General features: G+C 43.5%; 1 protein-coding gene across 1 annotated transcript in view; it reads left to right on the top strand.

Moving 5' to 3' along the window:
• LAMA1 (laminin subunit alpha 1) overlaps positions 1-22,383 on the top strand; it is a 157,110-nt gene that overhangs the window by 119,755 nt on the left and 14,972 nt on the right. Inside the window, exons 49-58 of the mRNA XM_021709489.1 lie at positions 453-577; positions 5,951-6,101; positions 7,343-7,487; positions 8,286-8,427; positions 13,295-13,409; positions 13,606-13,776; positions 16,696-16,847; positions 17,524-17,709; positions 19,097-19,226; positions 20,910-21,022. Of these exons, the coding sequence (XP_021565164.1) occupies positions 453-577; positions 5,951-6,101; positions 7,343-7,487; positions 8,286-8,427; positions 13,295-13,409; positions 13,606-13,776; positions 16,696-16,847; positions 17,524-17,709; positions 19,097-19,226; positions 20,910-21,022 (1,430 nt within the window). The remainder of the gene's footprint in view (positions 1-452; positions 578-5,950; positions 6,102-7,342; positions 7,488-8,285; positions 8,428-13,294; positions 13,410-13,605; positions 13,777-16,695; positions 16,848-17,523; positions 17,710-19,096; positions 19,227-20,909; positions 21,023-22,383) is intronic.

Here is a 22,383-nt window from a genome sequence, read left to right as displayed (position 1 = left end):
TTAGAAAAAGACTCGTCATATTTATTTCATTGTACCAGTTATCCTCTCACCAAACGCAGCTGCATGACTTGAACCTGGTTCAATGCTCTGAAGTGGGAGTTAGGGTCTCAGTTCCAGCTGGGTCAGGGTCTCAGTTCCAGCTGGGTCTTCCTCACTACCGACTACATTCTGAGGATCTCTGTTCTCTCACCTGTTAAAAACGTTTTTCTCCAGCAACCCCAGTCATTGAAATGATGTTTAGAACTTGTTCAGTTGTCACTTATTCTAGGATTTCACTTTATAACTGAAAAGAATCCAGTGGTTACAAAACTGGCCATCTTTCTGAATGTTGTACTCTCAAAATTTACATCTATGGATTTGAACTCCTAGGAGAAACTCTCTGTCTTGTGCACTTAGAGAATGTATTCGGCCTTACCAACTGTATGTGGGTTGTGTTTGCTTGTTTATATTAGAAATCTCCTGCTGTGAAAGTTACCCATTTTAAAGGCTGCATGGGAGAGGCCCTCTTGAATGGAAAATCTATTGGCCTGTGGAACTACATTGAAAGAGAAGGCAAGTGCCATGGGTGCTTCAGAAGGTAAGATGTCGCCACAATTTACCACATAGTATGTCATTCTGTTAACATCTGAGAACTGCTGAAAGAATTTACATACACAAGCTGGGCATGGTGGCCCACGCCTGTAATCCCAGAACTTTGAGAGGCAGAGGTGAGAGAATTGCCTGAGCCCAGGGATTCGAGACCAGCCTAGACAACTTGGCAAAACCTTGTCTCTACAATACATTAAAAAATGAACCGGGCATGGTGGCACACACCTATGGTTCCAGCTACTTGGAAGACTAAAGTAGAAGGTTGCCTGAGCCCAGCAGGTAGAGGCTGTGGTGGCCATGAGCATGCCACTATACTCCAGTTTGTGCAACAGAGGGAGACTCCTACTCAAAAAAAAAAAAAAAAAAGAATTTACATACACATCAAGGATGGATTGAGTCTGTGATGTCAGTCATCTTATTGCAAAGGATATAATATAGATTATTTATAGATGGAAGAATGGATATCATTTTTAACCTTTTAAAAGAGGTGCACTTTTTGCTGTGTCTTGTATGCTTTGTATATGTATTGTTGGCTTTGATCATGGATCATAAACCCTAAATCTTCTCAAACAGCTTTCTGTCTCAAAGAGCCACAATTAAATCTCAGGTAAACTGCTGTACACTTTTATTTTGAAAAGGTTGAGAATTGTGTGTACATGTGTGCAGTCACTTTTTATAAATTAGTACTTTCCTATTCCTAACCAATTTTTATAATTCTGGAAATAAAATGCGTTTGGAAATGGAGAACAGCAGACATCATTTTGTGTATGTTGACATAGCAGAAGACAATGACTTAATCTCACTGAACTCAATAACCTATTATTTTATAACAAAATAACCACAACTCCTTAAGTATGTAAGATGCTGCTTTTAGTAATTAAGACAATAAGTTGTCTTTTGCCATTAGAGAATTGTAACATCTGATATAATTGCTTTCATTCGATGGGTTGCGCAGTCCAGATAAACATCTGTAATTAACAGCAAGCAGTGACAAGATCAGTTAAAAGCAATTTTCATTACATTTAGAGACTCATGGGTGAGTTTTCATTTTGTTGTTGTCAGGTCTACTTGCTCCCATGACTCATAGCTTGGGATTCTATAATTTACGCCGTCTACTTGCTACTTTCTCCCTCCCCTAGCTTTTTTAAAAAGTTGTGACCAAGCCAAGTACGGTGGCTCACGCCTATAATCCCAGCACTTAGGGAGGCAGAGGTGAGAGAATAGCCTGAGTCCAGGGATTCAAGACCAGCCTGGGCAACTTGGCAAAACCTCATCTCTACAATATATATATTAAAAAAAATTAGCTGGGCATGGTGGCACTCGCCTGTGGTTCCAGCTACTTGGAAGACTGAGGCTCAAGGATTCCAGTAAGTCAAGGCTGCAATGGTTGTGAGCATGCAACTGCACTCTAGCCTGGGCAATAGAGTGAGACTTCAACTCAAAAAAAAAAATTGTGACCAGAAGCTTGGTTATTGCCGCCTTCGGATTAAAAAGAATACTGAGTTTGGAGTCTAAGTTTCTCAGTCTCCTAGCTCAGGCTCTTGACCAAATTTTCTAGTGACTTTGGGTGATAAGTCTTCACCTCTGAGGTTTGGTTTCTTTTTCCAGTAAAGGAAAACAATAATCATACTTGTCTTACCCACTTCCCAAAATTATCGTGATGGACACGTAATGCCATGTATGTGAAAATACTTTCTTTCTGAAGCACTTCACCAATGTTCATCACTGGTCTTCCTACAGTGATATGACTTTGCTTTGTAGATTGATGTCTCTGAATTTGTTTCTTGGTAACAAATGTGTAAAAAGTAAGACTTTGTAATTGGCAGATATGATTTTTAAAATGTTATTACTCTGTAAAGTAATGATACTCACTGCTATAGAACCTCAGCGGAATGAGCACATGTATTCAGGCTCTCTGGTTCATCACTTTTTCCTTATGTTGTGTTTTTAGCAAGGAACTTTCCAGCAATTCTAACGTGAAAAATGCCCCCACCTCTACTCTGTCCCTTCCACTGACCCCAACCATTAACCTCACTGCCAGGTACTGCCTATGTCCATAGATATCTCATGGTCTGGGGAAAAACACCTATACAGTAAGTCCTCTATATACAAACTTTCAAGTAGCAAACTTAAAGATGTGAATGTGCAATCACATGTCCAATCACATAAGTTCGTTTATCAGTCTGGCATACATTGTCATGTGCATACAACCTCTACAAGTGGTTGTGCTTTCTTTATTTTTGTGTGTTTTGTTGTTGTTGTTTTTGAATTGGAGTCCCACTCTGTCGCCCAGGCTGGAGTGCAATGGCACACTCACGGCCAAGCCCAGTGTCGAACTGCTGGACTCAGGTGATCCTTCCACCTCAGCCTTCCAAGTAGCCAGAACTACAGGCCCACACTACCACGCCTGGCTAATTTTTGATTTATTGTAGAGACGAGGACTTGCCAAGTTGCCCGGGCTGGTCTTGAACCTCAGGCAATCTACTCGCCTCAGCCTCCCAAAGTGCTGGGATTACAGGCTGAGCTCAGTGGCTCAGCCTGTGTTTGTTTTTTAATGTATTATTTGTGTGAAAATTTTCCTAAACCTATTACAATATAGTACTATATGGCCGATTATGTTAGTTGGATACCTAGGCTAACTTTGTTGGACTTATGAACAAATTGGGTTTATAAACACACTTGCAGAATGGAACTCGTTCGTATGTAGGGGAATTACTGTATAGAAACAAGAAAGTGCAGTGAGCTGTGGCAAGGAGGGCTGGGAAAACAGTGGGAGAAGCAGCATCCTAACTCCAGGGCCCTGGCATGACAGCAGCAGGGCAGGTGCATAGGTCAGTACAGAATTATCCAAATCTTATGAATGAGAACTTAGAGGACCAGGGAGGTTCAGCGATTCTTTCAGGCTCTTGGGGTTGAGAGCTGGGGAGGATGAACTTCACTCCGGGCCTGCCTGACTGCAGGGCTTCCACTTGTACCTGCGGGGGGATGGGAACTTTTCCAGGTATAGAATGGAGTCATCCATGAGGTGTTGTAACAAACAGAACTTTCATGTGTCCTGGGCCCCTCACCTAGGCAGGGGCCAGAGCAGTCTTCCTATGGCCCATGTGAGAAACAGGCTCCTGGCTGGCTGGTGAGGCACGCAAACCTTGTGGTCATGTATGGAAGCCCACTGTGCCTCTGGGAGAAGCAAGGGGAAGTGACCAACATGAGGGTTGAGGGTGAAGCCTGCAACTTTTTTTTTTTTTGAGTTGGAGACTCACTCTGTTGCCCAGGCCAGAGTGCAGTGACACGCTCATGGCCACCCCAGCATCAACCTTCTGGGCTCCAGCACTCTTTCACCTCAACCTTCCAAATAGCTAGAACTACAGATGTGCTCTACTGCACCCGGCTTTTATTGTAGAGACAAGGTCTCGCCAAGTTGCCTGGGCTGGTCTTGAACTCGTGGGCTTAGGCAATCCACTCACCTCAGTCTCCCAAAGTGCTGTGGTTACAGCTGAACCACCAAGCCCGGCTAAGCCTCCACCTTCTTAAGAGAGGAGAACTCAGGCTGGGCATGGCAGCTCACACCTGTAATCCCAGCACTTTGGGAGGCCGAGGCAAGAGGATTGCTTGAGGCCAGGAATTCAAGACCAGACTAAGCAACATAGTGAGACCTCGTCTGTACCAAAAAAAAATTATACAAAAATTAGCCAAGCGTGATGACATGAACCTGTAGTCCCAGCTACTCAGGAGACAGGCAGAAGAATTGCCTGAACTCAGGAGGTTAAGTCTGTGGTGAGCCATGATCATACCACTGTACTCCAGCCCAGGTAATAGAGTAAGACCTTGATGAGAGAAAGAGGGGGAGGGGAGAGGAGATGGTGGGGGAAAGGAGAACTCATGCCTCTGGGAGGGAAGGGCGTGCACAGTGTGACAAGACAGATTTCTGGAGTTTTGTTTGAAACCCGGCTTCACAGTTTCTTGGGGTTTGTCTTTGGGCAAGGCACTTAATCTTTGAGGTTCAGCTTTTAATAAACAATATGGAGACTGATCCATCAATGACCTCTGAGCACAGCAGAATAATACATGCTAACATGTAGTGAACACTTGCTGTGTGCCACACACTGTTGCAAGAACTTCACATGTATTAAGTCTTAGGTAGCCTTCCCAGGGAGGCTCTTTTATTATCCCTATTGTATAGATAAAGGTAGCTTTTCCAAGTGCGCACAGCTAGTTAATCGGGGAATGGGGATTTGAACCCCAGTAGTCTGATTCTAAAGTCTGTCCTTATCATCATGCAGCAATGATTGGCCAAAGGTAGAATAAGGGAATATGTGTCTAGGAAGTCATAGGTTTAAGAATTAAAGACTTAGAATTAAGCCATAGTTTAAGAACTTATGGAGAGTGCAATTTTTTTAAAGTTATACTTCCTAAAAGAGATCACAAGATAGAAATTTTTTTAAAAACTGTAAGGTAGGTAACTGTAAATTTGAAACCTCAGGTTTCACAAAGTGCTCCTATATTTTGTTTTGTTTTGTTTGTCCGTGGAAACAATTTCAATGTTTGGTTATACTGTCTTGCTTGGAGATGTGGCAGTGAGGTTGGTTGTTATGTCTTCAACTGGGAAGGATTCAAATATATACTCCAAAACCATTCTAACCCAAGTTTCACTCCCAAATCCCATAATATTTCAGAAAAGCATTTTTGAAGCATAATTCTGATATGTTGCAGGTGAATTAATTTGTAATTAAATAGTGAGTAATTCAGCTTTTCTTTTGATGAGTATTCAGGAGCAGACCAGGAAACACACTTATCTGGAAAGTGTCCTGGGCCATCGATTCTATAACTCTGTTGTAAGCCATATATTCATCCCAAAATATGATACAGGTCTTTAAACTCATCCTGGAGATTTTTAAGGATGTCAATAGTTTTTTTGGTGAAACGATCCCTCTAGCACATGGGCACGTATTTGTTTTATATTGTAACTCTAGTTTATCTGCTGTTAAAACCAGCAGAGGGTGATAAATGCCAATATAAAAATTATTCAGAGGACACTGGAATTAAGAAGGACAGTTACAGTAAAGGACACAAATCTAGTTGATAAGTAGAGATATTTACTCATATAGTGCTATCCTCCTGTAAAGAATTTTCTTTTTACCGCAGTGAACACTTCCTACATTAACTTTCTTTTTCTTATGAAGTGTCTGGGCATTTGTCTTGCATTATCTCATGGCAAGCATGTTTTTAAATATTACAATCTACACCTGTTATCAAACTATGGCAATAATAGTGCTCTGTGACTTTTGTGAAGGAGACCTCCGCAAATGGACTGTTCACTCACTTTACCCTCAAGAGTGTGAATTTTATTTCTTCTGCCTTATAGCTCCCAGAATGAAGACGCTTCCTTCCATTTTGACGGAAGCGGGTACTCTGCCGTGGAGAAGACGCTTCGGGCCACCGTGACTCAGATAGTAATGGTCTTCAGTACCTTTTCACCCAATGGGCTCCTCCTCTACCTGGCTTCAAATGGCATGGTAAGAGTCTTTAGGGGGCACTGGCCCCTACTGTGGACACACGTTTAGATGACTATGAGGCTATTTATGTTTAACGAGGATTAACTAATTAAATACATACATATGCATGCCATACAATTGTTTTTAAGCATATGCTAATATAACATATATACGTATTCCATATAATTTCCCCATTTTAAATCATTTATTTATTATATTAATACAAATTCATTGTAATGGAACTGCTTAAGGAAGAACACACTTTGCAAGTCAGGGCGTTTTCTTGTTTATTTTACTTTATTTTAGATTCAGAGGGAACATGTACAGGTTTGTTGTGTGGCTATCTCATGTAATGATGAGATTTGGGCCTCTAGTGAACCCATCACCCAAATAGTGAACGTTGTACTCAGGTAGTTTTTCAACCTTCAACCCTCTGCCACCCTCCTCCCTCTTGAAGTCCCCAGTGTCTAGTATTTCCATCTTTGGATCCATGTGTACCCGTTGTTTAGTTCCCACTTAGAAGTGAGATTATGTGGTATTTGATTTTCTGTTTCTGAGTTATTTCGCTTAGGATAATGGCCTTCAGCTCCTAAAGTTTATAACACATTATTGCAACATGCTTCTGTTCTGTTGGCATTTGTCCTTACTATGCCGTGTTTATGTATACACATTTAAAAAATAAATCTAAACATGTTTCTATTTTAAAAAATACAAATTCATTGCAGAAACTTTGGAAAATACAGAAGAGTACCAGCTAGAAACCAGCCTTCCAGTCACTATAGATATCAATTAAACACATGTTATTAAATTTGGAGCTCAAGTAGTATGTCTTGTTTATGTTCTCAAATAATATGTCTTGGTCCATGTTCTCTGTGACCCCAGTGACCTTATTTGAATTCCATCCACAGAAATTTCATGTTCTCACTTTCATCTCATGTGCTGATGATTTCTGTTTCTCAGTCTTCTAATTTTATTATTTAGGAGTGGCCTATTTTTCAGTATAAGTGAAAAAGGTACGAACCACTTCTCTTACTGAATTGTAGATTTTCATAACAATGCGTAGTGTTTCATTTATATGTGTGTGGTGTTCTAGAAAGCCTTTATGGAGATTTTAATTTTCATAGCACAGATCTCTGGCTGTGAGGTTAGATCTAGCTTTCTCCGTTTTGACTTTAGAAGGCTTCTGCCGTCCCTGACTTAAAGGAAAAGAAAAAGTTGGAATAAAGACCTAGTCATGGGGAAATGTGTTCTCTTCTTTACAGAAAGACTTTTTATCCATCGAGCTGGTCCATGGCAGAGTGAGAGTTATGGTTGACCTGGGTTCAGGACCCCTTGCTCTTATTACAGACAGACGGTATAACAATGGAACCTGGTACAAAATCGTCTTCCAACGCAACCGGAAGCAAGGTAGACACACAGGTGGACTCACCTGATGTTAGTCACTCTCATAAGAGACAGAAATTTTTTTAACATCAGCAGTCTTTATTCTTTAGTTTCCTGGATATTCTTGAGTGATATCTTAATTGAAAGTAATGTTGTCCTTGGAATACTAAGAAGCAAAATTCACATTTTCCTGGAGAAATATTGCACTTCTGTTTGTCTGTGGCTTCCAAGTGCGTTATGTAACATTACATGCTGAATTGGAACAAGAATCAAATCCATTCTATTTTCTTCCAGACACACACTGCTGTCATTTAGGCATGTGTATTCTGGATTTATGAACTTTCATAGGGAGGATTTTTCATTTGTCTTTTAAAGCCAAGAACATTAGCTGATCAAATTTGCAGAATGTAAAAGACTATGTCTTTGTAAACGAACTTGGTTGACAGAAGTTTGCATTTTACTTTTTAAGATAAAAAAGTTGGAGTCCAAAGTTTTTAAGTTGGAGTCTCACTCTGTCGCCCAGGCTGGAGTGCAATGGCACGCTCATGGCCACTGCAGCCTCGACCTGCTGGGCTCAGGCGATCCTTCCACTTCAGCCTTCCAAGTAGCTGGAACCACAGACCCATACCACCACACTCAGTAATTCTTTTTTAATTTACTGAAGAGACAAGGTCTCGCTAAGTTGCCCTGGCTGGTCTCGAACCCATGGACTCAGGCAGTCTTCCTGCCTCCGCCTGCCAAAGTGCTGGGATTACAGGCGTGTGTTTTACTGTAATGTAGAAAGTGATTTTCATTTTCTTATCTCTCCCGTGTGACCTTCAGGACTCCTGGCAGTTATTGATGCACATAACACCAGTGATAAAGAAACCAAGCAGGGTGAAACTCCAGGAGTATCTTCCGACCTCAATCGTCTTGATAAGGATCTGATTTATGTGGGTGGATTACCTAGGTCAGCAGTTGTAAGGTACGACATTAAACTGTGGAATTTCCATGTACCTAATTTCCAATCATACTCATTTGCTAGGGCTGCCATAACAAAAATACCACAAACTGGGTGGCTTAAACAACAGAAATTCATTCTCACTCAGTTCTGGAGGTTACAAGTCTGAAATCAAGGTGTTGGCGGGCTTGCTCCTTTTTAAAAAAAAATTTTCTATTTTGAAGATGTGGGGTACAATTCAGGGATACCACAATTCAGGGATACCACCTAACTCCAGTCAGGATGGACATCATCAGTAACTCAAAGGGCCAGGCGTGGTGGAACAAGCCTGTAATCCCAGCACTTTGGGAAGTGGAGGTGAGAGGAGTTTCCTGAGCCCAGGGGTTTGAGACCAGCCTGGGCAATTTGGTGAGTCCTCGTCGTCTCTACAGTAAAAATTGGCCAGGCGCAGTGACTCAAGCCTATAATCCCAGCACTTTGGGAGGCCGAGGTGAGAGAATTGCCTGAGTCCACGAGTTCGAGACCAGCCTGGGCAACTTGGGGAGACCTCATCGCTGCAATGAATCAAAAAATTAGCCGGGCTCGGTGGCTCAGCCTGTAATCCCGTGCCTTTGGGAGGCTGAGGTGAGTGGATTGCCTGAGCCCGCAGGTTCAAGACCCGCCTGGGCAGTGAGACCTCATCTCCACAATAAAATAAAAAAATCAGCTGGATGTGGTAGCGCATGCCTGTAATTCCGACTACTCGGAAGACTGAGGCGGAAGGATCGCTGGAGCCCAGCAGGCGAGGCTGCAGTGGCCGGGAGCGACCACTGCACTCCAGTCTAGGTGACCGAGTGAGACTCCAACTCAAAAAAAAAAAAATTAGCCAGGCATGGTGGCATGCGCCTGTAGTTCCAGCTCTTGGAAGGCTGAAGCGGAAGGTTAGCCTGAGCCCAGCAGGTCGAGGCTGCGGTGGCCATGAGCGTGCCACTGCACTCCAGCCTGTGTCATAGAGTGAGACTCTGACTCAAAAAATAAAATAAAATAACTCAAAAAACAACAGATGCTGGGGAGGATGCAGGGGTTGCTTTCTTTTAACATCTGTCAGAGAGCACCAGTTGCATGCCTGTGGCCTCCGGTAGCTACAGGCAATGCTTGGCTTGTAGGCCAGTGTTCTCACTGGGTCTTCTCATCATCTTATCTCTGTGCCTGTGTCACTCTGTGTCCACTTTTCCCCTTTCGATAAAGACACCAGTCATATTGGATTAGGACCTCATCTTGATTTGATTGCCCCCCAAAAAACCCTTTTTCCAAATAAGGTCACATTCACATATACAGGGGGATCAACTGCAACACCTTTTAGGAGGCACAATTCAACCCATAACATCTGTTTTTATTCCCAGTACTCCATGCCATATTAATTGGGAAATAAAGCAAGCCTTCTGCAGGAACACTAATGATTTTATACCATTGACTTCAACACTTCTAAATTTGTTGCTGTGCAATATTTGGAGACTCCACTTGCCATCACACTTCATTCTCCTCTCTAGACATTTTACAGCACTAAAATCTCTTTAAAGGCAAAAAAAAAGAAAAGAATTATGCTTTCTGCAAACTTATCAGGATTCCCTTTTTATGTAATGAGAGTGAACAATGTATGCAAGAGTTGAAAGACCAGCGCCAGGAAGTGGAATGAAAGATGGCAGGAGACAGGCTCAGTGGTTCAGCCTGTCATTCCAGCACTTTGGGAGGCTGAGGCGAGTGGATTGCCTGAGCCCGCGGGTTCGAGACCAACCCCGGCACCTTGGCAAGACCTTGTCTCTACAATAAAATCAAAAAATTAACCGGGCGTGGTAGTGTGTGCCTGTAGTTCTGGCTACTTGGAAGACTGAGTCGGAAGGATTGCCGGGGCCCAGCAAGTCGACTCTGGGGTGGCCGTGAGCATGTCACTGCACTCTAGCCTGGACAACAGAGTGAGACTCCAACTTACAAAAAAAAAAAAAAGAAAGAAAGATGGCAAGAGAAAGGCATGGAACCCTTTTGTGACACCAATTCATGTTTAGCTTTGTGACTTTAGTTATTTATATAAACTTTTTGTGGCTCGTTGTCCTCAGTTTTGTAATTTGGGGTTGGACAGATTAAGTTCTAAGATTCTTTCACACCATTAAAGAAGTTTTGTTGGTTTTTTTTAAACATTTTGGAACCGGGCTCAGTGGCTCCGCCTGTAATCCCACACCTTTGGGAGGCTGAGGTGAGTGGATTGCCTGAGCCCGCAGGTTCGAGACCCGCCTGGGCAGTGAGATCTTATCACTACAATAAATCAAAAAATCAGCCGGGCGTGGTAGCGCATGCCTGTAATTCCGGCTACTTGGAAGACTGAGGCGGACGGATCGCCGGAGCCCAGCAGGTCGAGGTTGCGGTGGCCGGGAGCGGCCACTGCACTCCAGTCTGGGTGGCAGAGTGAGACTCCAACTCAAAACATTTTGGGAAGTCAAGGCAGAAGAATTGCTTGAGACCAGCCTGGTCAAGACACTGAGATCCTGTCTCTACAAAAAATTTTTAAAATTTGTAAAATGTGGTAGCGTGTGCCTCTAAATTTAGCTACTCAGGAAAGAAGGTGGGAGAATCACTTAAGCCCAGGAGTTCGTTACAGTGAGCTATGATGATGCCACTGTACTTCAGCCTGGGCGACAGAGCAAGACTCTGTCTAAAAAAAACCCAAAAAACTCACTTATGAAAGTTCAGCAGTCAAGGAAAAACTGCTTCCAGAAAGTGAGGTCACTAAAATGTCCAACCTAGGTTACCCAGTCTAGTGGTTTTCACAAGTACTTTGTAGCAGGAACCTGTCTATAGGCCAGGTTCTTTTACAGAATCCTCCTATGTGGCACAGAGGTGCAGCCATTCAGTTGGTGCAGGTGAACAGTCTGGGATCCAATACCCCACTATCCCCTTTCCCTTTCCAGGAATCTCTGGAAATCTTAAGGAATATAATTTGCACACACAACTGCCTCCTGGTCTTAGAAATGAATACATTTAATCTCAAGGGAGTCGGTCACTTGCCAATTGGCAATGACTGAGATTGATTTGTGGGCTCCGCTGATTTTTTTATTATTATTCTTATTTGAGCTGAAATGTATATAATATAGAATTAACCATTTCAAAGTGAACAATTCAGGTGCATTTGGTGCATTCATAGTATTGCAAGGCCACCTCCTCTGTCTAGTTCCAAGTATTTTCGTCACCTGAAATAAAAGCCTGTGTCCATTAAACAGTCACTCCTCACTCTCTTTCCCCACCTTTGGTCACCACCAATCTCTATGCCTCTATGAATGGATTTACCTATTATGGATATTTTGTATAAATGGAGTCTTACCTCCCCACCAAGACAGAGCCAGAATGGAAGCCTGTCCCCATATCCCATCTCAGATATCATCTCTGCCATAGGGGACCAGGATCCGGTGCTCCTGTAGCCACAGCCTGTCATAGTGCCTCTGGATTGCCCAAATGGCACACAGAATAGACACTGAAGAAAAAACAGAAGCCCAGATCACAGATTTCCATGGTAGAAGGGACCTGGATGTCATCAAGGCCAGCCTCTTTTCTCATTTACATTGGAGAAACTGAGATCCAGAAAGGCTGAAATTTGTCCCAAATGATGTAGTTGTTTAATGATTCACAGTTCATGGTTCAACATGGAGGGGGAAAAAAATGAGGTATGACGATAACAGGAAGCCATATTATTGCCAGATTCTCCTGTGACTAGCGATGCATAAGAGTACAGATCAAAGATACTCAGTAGTCTCTATATTTTGGAAATGAGAGTCTGACCCCAGCCAGGCGTGTAGCAACTTCTGGTAAGAAAAATATGTTACTGATTTGGAGACTGTGAAATAAGGTTTTGGATAATCCCAGACTGCACCAAATACAATTATTTTCTTTAGGACAAAGTTCATGAATATGCAATATGACAACAGCCAATGACTTCTCTAGCTGTCCAACCCTAGGAAATAGCATTATCTACACTTGTCCCCATGACAGACAAATGATCTACTCTATACAGAGACTGGATTATAATCTATGTGCTCTAATCTCCTAATGACAGTGCACTGCCTTTCTTATAATTGGCCTGTATTTTTTTTTTTTTTTGAGTCGGAATCTCACTCTGTAACCCAGACTGGAGTACAGTGGCTGCTCCCGGCCACTGCAGCCTCGACCTGCTGGGCTCCAGCGATCCTTCTGCCTCAGCCTTCTGAGTAGCCGGAATTACAGGCATTCGCTATCACGCCCGGCTGATTTTTTTTTTTTTTGAGTCGGAGTCTCACTCTGTCACCCAGACTGGAGTGCAGTGGCCGCTCCTGGCCACCGCAGTCTTGACCTGCTGGGCTCTGGCAATCCTTCCACCTCAACCTTCCAAGTAGCTGGAACTACAGGTGCACGCTACCACACCCGGCTAATTTTTGATTTATTGTAGAGATGAGGTCTCGCCAAGTTGCGCAAGTGGGTCTCGAACCCGCGGGCTCGGGCAATCCACTCACCTCAGCCTCCCAAAGTGCTGGGATTACAGGCTGAGCCACCGAATCTGGTTTATAATTGACCTGTATTTTAATGAGTATATTTAAATTGTAATGACCTTAAGAGTTTCCTTAAAATATTAAACATATTGTTACGTAGGTAGACATCTAACTAGCCTAATTCACTGAGTTTGATCCCTTTCTGTAGTCAAAGGAGAGGATTTGCTTGACCTGAAGTTCTCACCATCAGTATTGTTATCTGAGGGAGTCTAACTGTTTCTGCCGAGTGGCACATGCAAACAGGTTTTTCATAATTATAGGTCCATTTTTATTCCTTCTTTCAAAAATTGAATTATGAAACTCAAATTTTATTGTGGTTATTTCTCACATCCTTTCCACAGGAAAGGTGTCACCAGCAAAAACTATGTGGGTTGCATCAAGAACCTGGAAATATCCAGATCAACCTTTGATTTACTCAGAAATTCCTATGGAGTGAAGAAAGGCTGTATACTGGAGGTGGGAAACATTTTTATTGATATTGGAGTAAGTTTCTATAAATGCCTACTGATCTGTCAACATAATAACATAACAAAATCTAAACCAGTGGGGTGGATACAAAAGAGATGATGGGGAACCAGCTGTACCCCCCACTGTGGGGAAGTCAGCCTGCAGCTGGGGACTTACTGTGCTGTTTCTTCTCCTCTGTGACCAGCCCATCCGAAGCGTCAGCTTCTTGAAAGGTGGCTACGTTGAATTGCCACCCAAGTCTTTGTCTCCAGAATCCAAATTGCTGGCAACATTTGTCACCAAGAACAGCAGCGGCATCATCCTGGCTGCCCTCGACAGGGATGCGGAGAAGCAGGGTCGTGGACAGGCACATGTGGTGAGTGGTATCCTTGCTACTGAGCTGTGGTCTCAGGAGATGGCTTCAGGAAACACTGAATGAAAAGTTACAGACTCATAAACACTTGTTGTAGCTGTGTCCTGGTTATTCATGCATATGCATTTTTAATAAGTAGAAGTTATTATAGCCAAATTGCCTTTCCCTTCTGAATCAGTGACTTCTTGTGTTGCAAATCTACCTGCCTGTCTAGCAACTGAGATTTAAAAAAAAAAGGTATTTGCTGTATACCTCTACTGTTTAAAAAAACTCACATCGATAACATAATGAGTTTTCGTCCACGTGGCATGATTGTTACTCTTCATTCTGAGGCTAAAACAGCAGTCCTTAAATTCTGTTCAGGTCTTTGGGAGACTGTTCAGTGAACCAGGGTTTTCTCCATCTGGTATAGGATTGAAAGAAGCAGCAAGAGAAATGTGGCTGTGATAAGCACAGTCGACTAGCAGTAGGAGAGAAAAGATGACAGTTTTCCGTATTTATATTCCATTTCAAAAGCATAGGTGATATTTCCCTCATCCTCTGCTCAAGCTGGCATATGTCACCTAGTTTGAAGAGACTTTACAGAATGCTAATGTGTTATCTTAATGAAGCACGGTTCATCCAACTGCAATTTCTAGAGTGTTGTCCTTGACTTTGCAAGATACTTTACAGACATCACTGTGTAATTATCACAACTGTGCTGCAAAGCCGATGCTGCTTCCTACATTTTGCTGAGTAAGAAAAGGATTCAGAGATCCTGGTTAACCTGCCCAAGATCACACAGCTGTTGTGAGAGCCAGTCCTGGAACACTGGTTTGCAGACTCCAAACATATCACAAGCCACCTGGGGAAGGGCTGACAATGAGTGAGATTGGTTTGTGAGCTCCACTGATCTTTTTTCTTCTTCTTCTTCTTTTTGTGGGGGGCCTGAAATTTATATAATGTAAAACCAACCATTTCAAAGTGAAAAATTCAGAAGCATTTGATGCATTCGCAATGTTGCAAGACCATTTCCTCTATATAGTTCCACATATTTTAATAACCTAAAATAAAAGCCTGTGCCCATTAAGTAGTCACTCCCTAGTCTCCTCTTTCCCTACCCCTGATAACCACCAATCTCCCTGTCTCTATGAATGGATGTACCTATCCTGGATACTTCACATAAATAGAATCCTAAAAGATGTAATCTCTTATATCTTTCGCTTAGTATGTTTTTGAGGTTCATCCACACTGTAGCATATATTCGTACTTCATGCCTTTTGATGGCAGAATGATGTTCCACTCTATGTGCAGACCACACTTTGTGGACATGACATTAGAGTATTTCTGCCTTTTGGCTCTTGTGAATAATGCGGCTATGAACATATGTGTATAAGTATCTGTTTGAGTCTCTGGTTTCACTCCTTTTGGGTATATATCTAGGAGTGGAGTCTCTGGTCATATGGTAATGCTATGTTTAGCGTTTTGAGGAGCTGCCAAACTGTTTTTCTCCACCAATCTTAATAGAGTTACTTACAAATCAAAGTTTGCCTGTTAAGCCAGCAAAAAGAAATGATATGAAGGTTATTGTGAAACGCTAGCATTCCAAACCTACTGGTAGCATTATACATTGTTATACCTCTTTTCAATGAGGCAAAACACATTAAGAGCTTTATACAACCGTTTAATTTCACCTTCTGTTTTTTTGGTATGTGTGTGTGTTGGAGTCTCACTCTGTCGCCCAGGCTGGAGTGCAGTGGCAAGCTCATGGTCACCCCAGCGTTGACCTGCTGGGCTCCAATGATCCTTCCACCTCAGCCTTCCAAGTAACTGGAACTGCAGGCACGCACCACCAAGCCTGGCTAATTTTTTTTATTTATTGTAGAGATGAGGTCTCACCAAGTTGCCCAGGCTGGTCTCGAACCCATGGGCTCAGGCAGTCCTCTCACCTCAGCCTCCCAGAGTGCTGGGATTATAGGCGTGAGCTTCTGTGCCCGGCCAAAAAGAGCATTTTTGGAGATTACACAGAACAGATTCCCAGTCGGAGCTGCTTGAAGAGAAGATGTGAGACAAAGAGTTAGAGACAGTGAATACAATTCTTAGGTATATCCTTAATCTAGTGGTAGTTTTTGAAAATGACCACATTAATCATATATATCTTATAAAGAAGCGGCTTAATTTCAGGGAAAAAAGTGATACTAGGACTAAGAAGGTATAGTATTTTCTTTTTTCTTCTTTTTTTTTTTGAGTTGGAGTTTCACTCCACCCCCAAGGCTGGAGTGCATTGACACGCTCATGGCCACCCCAGCATCGACTTGCTAGGCTCCGGCAATCCTTCCGACTCAGCCTTCCAAGTAGCCGGAACTACAGGTGCTCGCTACCATGCCCAGCTAATTTTTGATGTATTGTAGAGATGAGGTCTCACCAAATTGCCTGGGCTGGTCTCGAACCCACAGACTCAGGCAATCCACTCGCCTCGGACTCCCAAAGTGCTGGGATCACAGGGTGAGCTAATGAACCCGGCCTAATTCCTTTCAGAGACGTTGAAAACAATATCACAGACAAAACAATTAAATACCCATATGTAGATATTACTTAAATTATATTGATAAAAAGACAAATTTATACACACACACACGCACACACACACACACACCTGATGGTGCACATTGTAGCAATAAATAATAAATATGAGGGAATGTCGAAATGAAAATCTCTGATATATTTAGTGATAATAGCATAATGCAGAATGTAAATTATTTGAATGGAAATGAGAAAGTGATATATAAAACTTCAAACAGTTGTATTGGATGATGAGATTTTTAAGGAATTACTAATTCGATGTGAATATTTGAATATTCCCACATTATTGTTATAAGATAGGTGTTTTCTAAATCAAATAGTAATGTGTTTTGCCTGGAAAACTCTGCACCTTCTCTGCAGCCCTTCTATTCTGTCATGCTGATTGAGGGCCACATTGAGGTGCATGTCAGCCCTGGGGATGGGACAAGCCTGAGGAAAGCCCTCCTGCATTCTCCTACGGGCACGTACAGCGATGGACAAGTGCATTCCATCTCCTTGGTCAGGAATCAGAGGTACCGTATGTGTGACAAGGCCTTGTGTAATGACAGTGTGGTCACTTTAAAAGTTTCCAGTAGGAACCTTGTGATGGTACCCTGTACAGTGAAATAAGTGGGAGCATTTGTAGGATATCACTTGTATTCAAAGGAATTCGAGAACTTTGCTAGAATACCTCCTTGGGAATCAGTTTCACCTGCCTTATAGTAAGATGTGAGTTTTTATAACTGAACAGCCTTAATCCTGTCCTTTACTGGGACCCAAAATAAATCCCCTTTCTATTTGATGAATTCTGTGGCAAATAGTATTATGGTATTAGCAAATAGAATTATATCTGTAGTAAATGGCATTATATCAACATTCCTGTATATTTCCCTCCAAAACTATAGACCAAATGTTTTAAAAGCACACTGGGCATTTTCATCACAGGTAAAGAGGTCAAAGAAAAATACTCTCCATAAAGCTATTGAATTCAATATTTAATAACACTCCATTCATTCCTGAAGAATGTTTATTTAATTTTAAGCTTCAACTTCCAAGATTCAACTTTTTGTTCACATACAATATCGTGTTAAAATTTATCTTCAGGGAACTTTTATTATTGAGTGAGAACTTGCTGGAATTATGTATTAAAATGGAGTTATTGTTTCGTTATATTTGAAGCCTCTGTTCATTTTCTCCTTGCTTTTTTAGAACTGTCACTGTTCAACTAGATGAGACCAATCCTGTAGAAATGAAGTTGGGCCCATTGGCAGAAAGCAGGACACTAAGTGTGTCCAACCTGTACATAGGGGGAATTCCAGAGGGAGTGGGGACATCAGTGTTCAAAATGAGAAGCTCGTTCCATGGCTGTATCAGAAGCCTGATCTTCGACCTGGAGTAAGTGTGACCATGCTCTTCCTATGTTTTTGTACTTTCTGACCTTTGAGGACCCGTATCCTTAATCTGCAACCTAAATTTGCTGTTTGAGATTGCCTAAAATTTTGCAAGTTCCTGAATAAAAAGTGCATTCCACTGTTCGATTCATGGACATCCCCCCAAGTGGACTTTATTCGATTAGAATGATGCGGAGATCTGGTCATCATAGTTTAAAAATTATCGTTGAACATTAGCTCCACGTGATTGTCCATAAATAGCTGGGACAAAAATATATTTTTGTATGCATTTTGCCTTTAAAAGTAGGTAGAGATTTTATGAGGCAAGTTTTTTGCTGTCTTGAGTACACTGCTTTGAAGAGCCTTTTGCTCTGGGCTACTGACAGCTTCGGGTGATTAATGCTTTCCCCCAAACTAATTACTGTCTAATTAAGTACTAGAAGCCTTTATTCCCGGAGTGGACCTCATGAAGAGGAAAAAAATTAGCATGTGCGCATGGGTGATTCATTCTCCCTTGCTTGCCCTCTGCCTCTGGTCAGCGTGCTGATGGGACTCATGCTGTCCTCTGCCCCACAGGACCAGCATCTGCCCAGGAAAAACTGATGTGCGCTGGGCACCTGGAGACAGGCTCCCTCCTGGATGAGCTGCTGACTTGCCTAGTGAACTTGAGCCAGGTCTTGGATCTTTTATGGTCACAGTGTCCTCCTCTGTGAAATTACCTCTTAGGAGTCCTTGAAATTTGCAAGGATAAAATGCTGCATTGCATTTTAACACAATTATCATGCCAGAGCCTTGGTTTAGCTATTTGTAGTCATATAGTATATTCAGTCACCCAGTTGTCTGTCCATTCATTCACTCGTGATGAGCCATCTTCGTGCTCCTGAAAGCTGTGGGGCTGTGGACTCGGTAGGGCAGAAATGTTTCTGTGCTGTTTGCAGCTGTGCAACATATCAGTGAGACCTGTGTGGGCACAAGACGTGATACAGGAGGTACAGAGTGAAGGCATGTGACAATTGTAGCTCACGACCTCCTGGAGGCGGGGGACCACTAAACAAGAAATCAGTGTTTAGTTGAGGCTGTTGTGCAATGCTGGGAACCAGAGAGAATATGTTCCTGAGGCAGCCCTGTCAAGGCTGCAGGAGGAGGTAATGGCATCAGAGCCAACTCCCAGGAGTGTTCAGGAATGGCCAGGTGCTAACATGGGCATCAAATAAGAATATAAGACCGTGTATTTGGACTCTGAGTCACAGTACAGGATGGTCACTTTGGTTACTCTAAGAGACACATATTCCTGGTTTAATGGATTTTAATAGCATAGCAGTCAAATGACATGAGTCATGCACTGGTTTGTGATGTCTGATTTTTTAAAACATCTTCTTGTTTTTGTCTAGACTCTTGGATTTCACCAGTGCAGTTGGCTATGGACAAGTGGACTTGGACACCTGCTGGCTTTCAGAAAGGCCTAAGCTGGCTCTTAATGGAGAGGACGGCAAGCTCTGGACAGAGCCCCAGCCTTTACCAGTAAGAGTGGTTTTCTTTAATGATGTCAGTCAGGTCCGGTCAGCAAACGAGAGCATAGGACTCATTATTAAGGTGTTGGGAAAACTGGAACTGGGGCCGTGATAAAAGTCAGAACAGGGCCAGAGAAGGTTCTCTGAAAAAACTGGCAGATGACGTGGCCCAGCATTTACACATTGCAGGCACCCTCAATGGGCTGACATACAACCAGTTTTTTGTTTTTTTTGTTTTTTGGTTTTTTTGAGTTGGAGTCTCACTCTGTCGCCCAGGCTGGAGTGCAGTGGCATGCTCACACCCACCGCAGCCTCCACCTGCTGTGTTCAGGTGATCCTTCTACTTCAGCCTTCCAAGTAGCTGGAACTACAGGCACATGCTACCACATCCGGGCTAATTTTTTGTTTAATGTAGAGACGAGGTCTTGCCAAGTTGCCCAGGCTGGTCTCAAACCCGTGGGCTCAGGTGAAACTCTCGCCACAGCCAGATTTTTGACAGAGTTTCTACAGGAATCATTATCATTTTGGATTTCATGTGGCAAACATGAAAGTAAGTACTTAAGGTAAAGCCATTGTGTACATCATTGTTGCTTAAACATTTTTTAAAAGATTTTATTCATTTAGGAAAAGCCAGTTGGAATCAAATTTTTTTTTTTTTTTTTTTTTTTTGAGTTGGAGTCTCACTGTCACCCAGACTGGAGTGCAGTGGCCGCTCCCGGTCACTGCAGCCTCAACCTGCTGGGCTCTGGCGATCCTTCCGCCTCAGCCTTCCAAGTAGCTGGAACTACAGGCACATGCTACCACGCCCGGCTAATTTTTTTGATTTATTGTAGAGATGAGGTCTCGCCAAGTTGCCCAGGTGGGTCTCGAACCCGCGGGCTCAGGCAATCCACTTACCTCAGCCTCCCAAGGCGTGGGATTACAGGCTGAGCCACCGAGCCCGGCTGAAATCAAATATTTTTAAGGGCAGTCATTGTTATTTTTATTTTCTCCCCTTCTGGTTTCTATTTCCTTGGCAGAAAGCATTCACTCTAATAATTTAGAGAATGACACAATCATACAGAAGCAATACCTTCTAAGCAGGGCTAATACTGAGCTCTGGACAATTTTCACAGTAGTGTCTGCCCACCCCAAGCTGGAAAACAGTCTGGAACCTCACTGACTTAGACACAGTTGGGACAACCTCCAGATGCCCCACGGCTTTCTTTCGGCTCCCCGCTCCTTCCCTCTTGTCTGCACCTTGCTCCTGTCGATGTGGACTTAGAGATATCAGGGCCCTGTGAGACCTGTCACCTGTGGGCACTTCCAGTTTTCCTGTCCCATCGCTGATCCTCATCGCCGCATCCTCAGGGTCCTTCCCAGAGCCTCGGGTCACGGCAGGGGTCAACTGGGAACCGCAAGGGCTTTGCCCCTTAGGCCTAATGAAAATCTGTGGGAGGGACTCCGTTGTCCGTATGAAGTTGAGTAAAGCTGAATGGGATTAAGGTGAAAAGCAGAAGCTCCAGTTGCCTTCTCGGAGAGATAAGAGGCTGGCAAGCACATCATTTAAACGGAAGGTGGGATGAGTGCAGATGGGTGTTTGCTGCTACTACTGTCTGTGATTACTTCTGAGATGTTTTCTTTGTGGTACAACGTGTGTGCGTGAGTGGGCTCTGGCTGCGAGTGGCTGGGTGTCCCTGTGTGTCTCTTTCAGAAACCATGTGCAGCGGACACAGCTCCAGAGTACGTTCCCGGCGCTCACCAGTTTGGCCTCACACAAAGCAGCCATTTCGTGTTGCCTTTTAATCAGACGGATGTCAGAAGGAAGTAGGTATTATTCTAAAGCCCTTACATGGCATGTCGTTGCTAGATGAATCCACGGGAGTATTCTTCAGCAATAGGGGCTTTTCCAAAAGAAACCTCTTTGTTTTATGATAGAGTGCTTGACTTGCGACCAGATGGCAGTCTTGAGAAGGGACAAAGAGACAGGAACCCACACTGTGCACATCATATGCCTTCCTCTGGTTCAGTGGGCTCCTGCGGTTTCTGCCTTGCCCCTCTCTGATGACGGCTGGTTGCCCCCTCTGTGTGTGTGGGCATCTTCTGTCTAAATCACTCTTTGTTCTGGAATTCCAAGTCCCTGGAAGGCTCATCGTCTGGACTTTCAACCCCTTTCTACTTGAAGCATTCATTAATCTGCTATTGTCTACCCAAACTCTTTCATGATGGGCTCCCAAATCCTGGGTGCCACCCCTAGCCGGGTCTGCACATCCGTCTGGCCTCACACCTGCCTGTCTCTGAGAAGCCTTCTGGGAAGTCAGCTTATCTTGCAGATTTTGAGGCCTGGAACCGGAGACTCCCAGACTCCACATCACTCCGTTCTCCTCCTTCAGGCCTCCAGCTGGTCTGCCGCACCAGCCTTCAGACTCTACCACGCTCTGCACCTCTGGCTGTTGGCTGTGACTGTCACCCATCACCCACCTCAGACCTAGGCTCACTGCCCTTTTCTGCATATCCTGCCATTGCTGTCCGTGAACTCAGCAGCCACCCAACACCTGACCTTTCAGTCCTCAGGCTCCTATCTGTGGAAGGTTTTCTCCTGCCTCCTGCTCGGCCAGCCTCTCCCATGGCCACGCCCTTGACTTCATAAGTGTCCGTCCTACTCCACAGTCTCAACTTTAAATCATCCTGTGAGCCAACCTCCTCGTCTCCTCTGCCCCTTCCCACTCCAGCAGTTCTTCAACTGCACTGAGGCCTCTAAGCTGCTCACCCTAACACCTTCTCAGTCATCTCCCCTCTTCCTCGGTCCCCACAACATGGTTCATCCCCTCCCAGAGAGGTTCCCTGGCCTCCTCGTTTCTCCTGCTACTCTGAACCATAAAACCCAGCACTTCTTTTCTCAATGCCAGAACCCACATGGCGACCAAGGCTGGGAAGACGCGTATCTCCCTCCTAAATGGTTTGACTTTAATGCCCCAGTCATCAATCTCAGACAGAACCTTCAAACCACAGGGGGAGCCAGTGTATGTCTCTAATTTGTTCATGGCTTTATTTTCCATAACAACTTACTCATAGCGTCTCCTCTCATCTCAAAGCTCTGTGTGCCACCACAACCTCTTTGCACTCTCGCTGATGACTTGCCTGAGAAGATAGCACTCCTTTTTCTGTCCACTACCAAAAAGATAGGC

Source organism: Carlito syrichta, unplaced genomic scaffold (genome assembly GCF_000164805.1).
Source record: "Carlito syrichta isolate Samal-C Ts95f unplaced genomic scaffold, Tarsius_syrichta-2.0.1 Scaffold239038, whole genome shotgun sequence".
In the NCBI taxonomy this organism is placed as follows: domain Eukaryota; kingdom Metazoa; phylum Chordata; class Mammalia; order Primates; family Tarsiidae; genus Carlito; species Carlito syrichta.
Note: the sequence above shows the minus strand (reverse complement) of the source record. Positions and strands in the feature narration are given on the sequence as shown.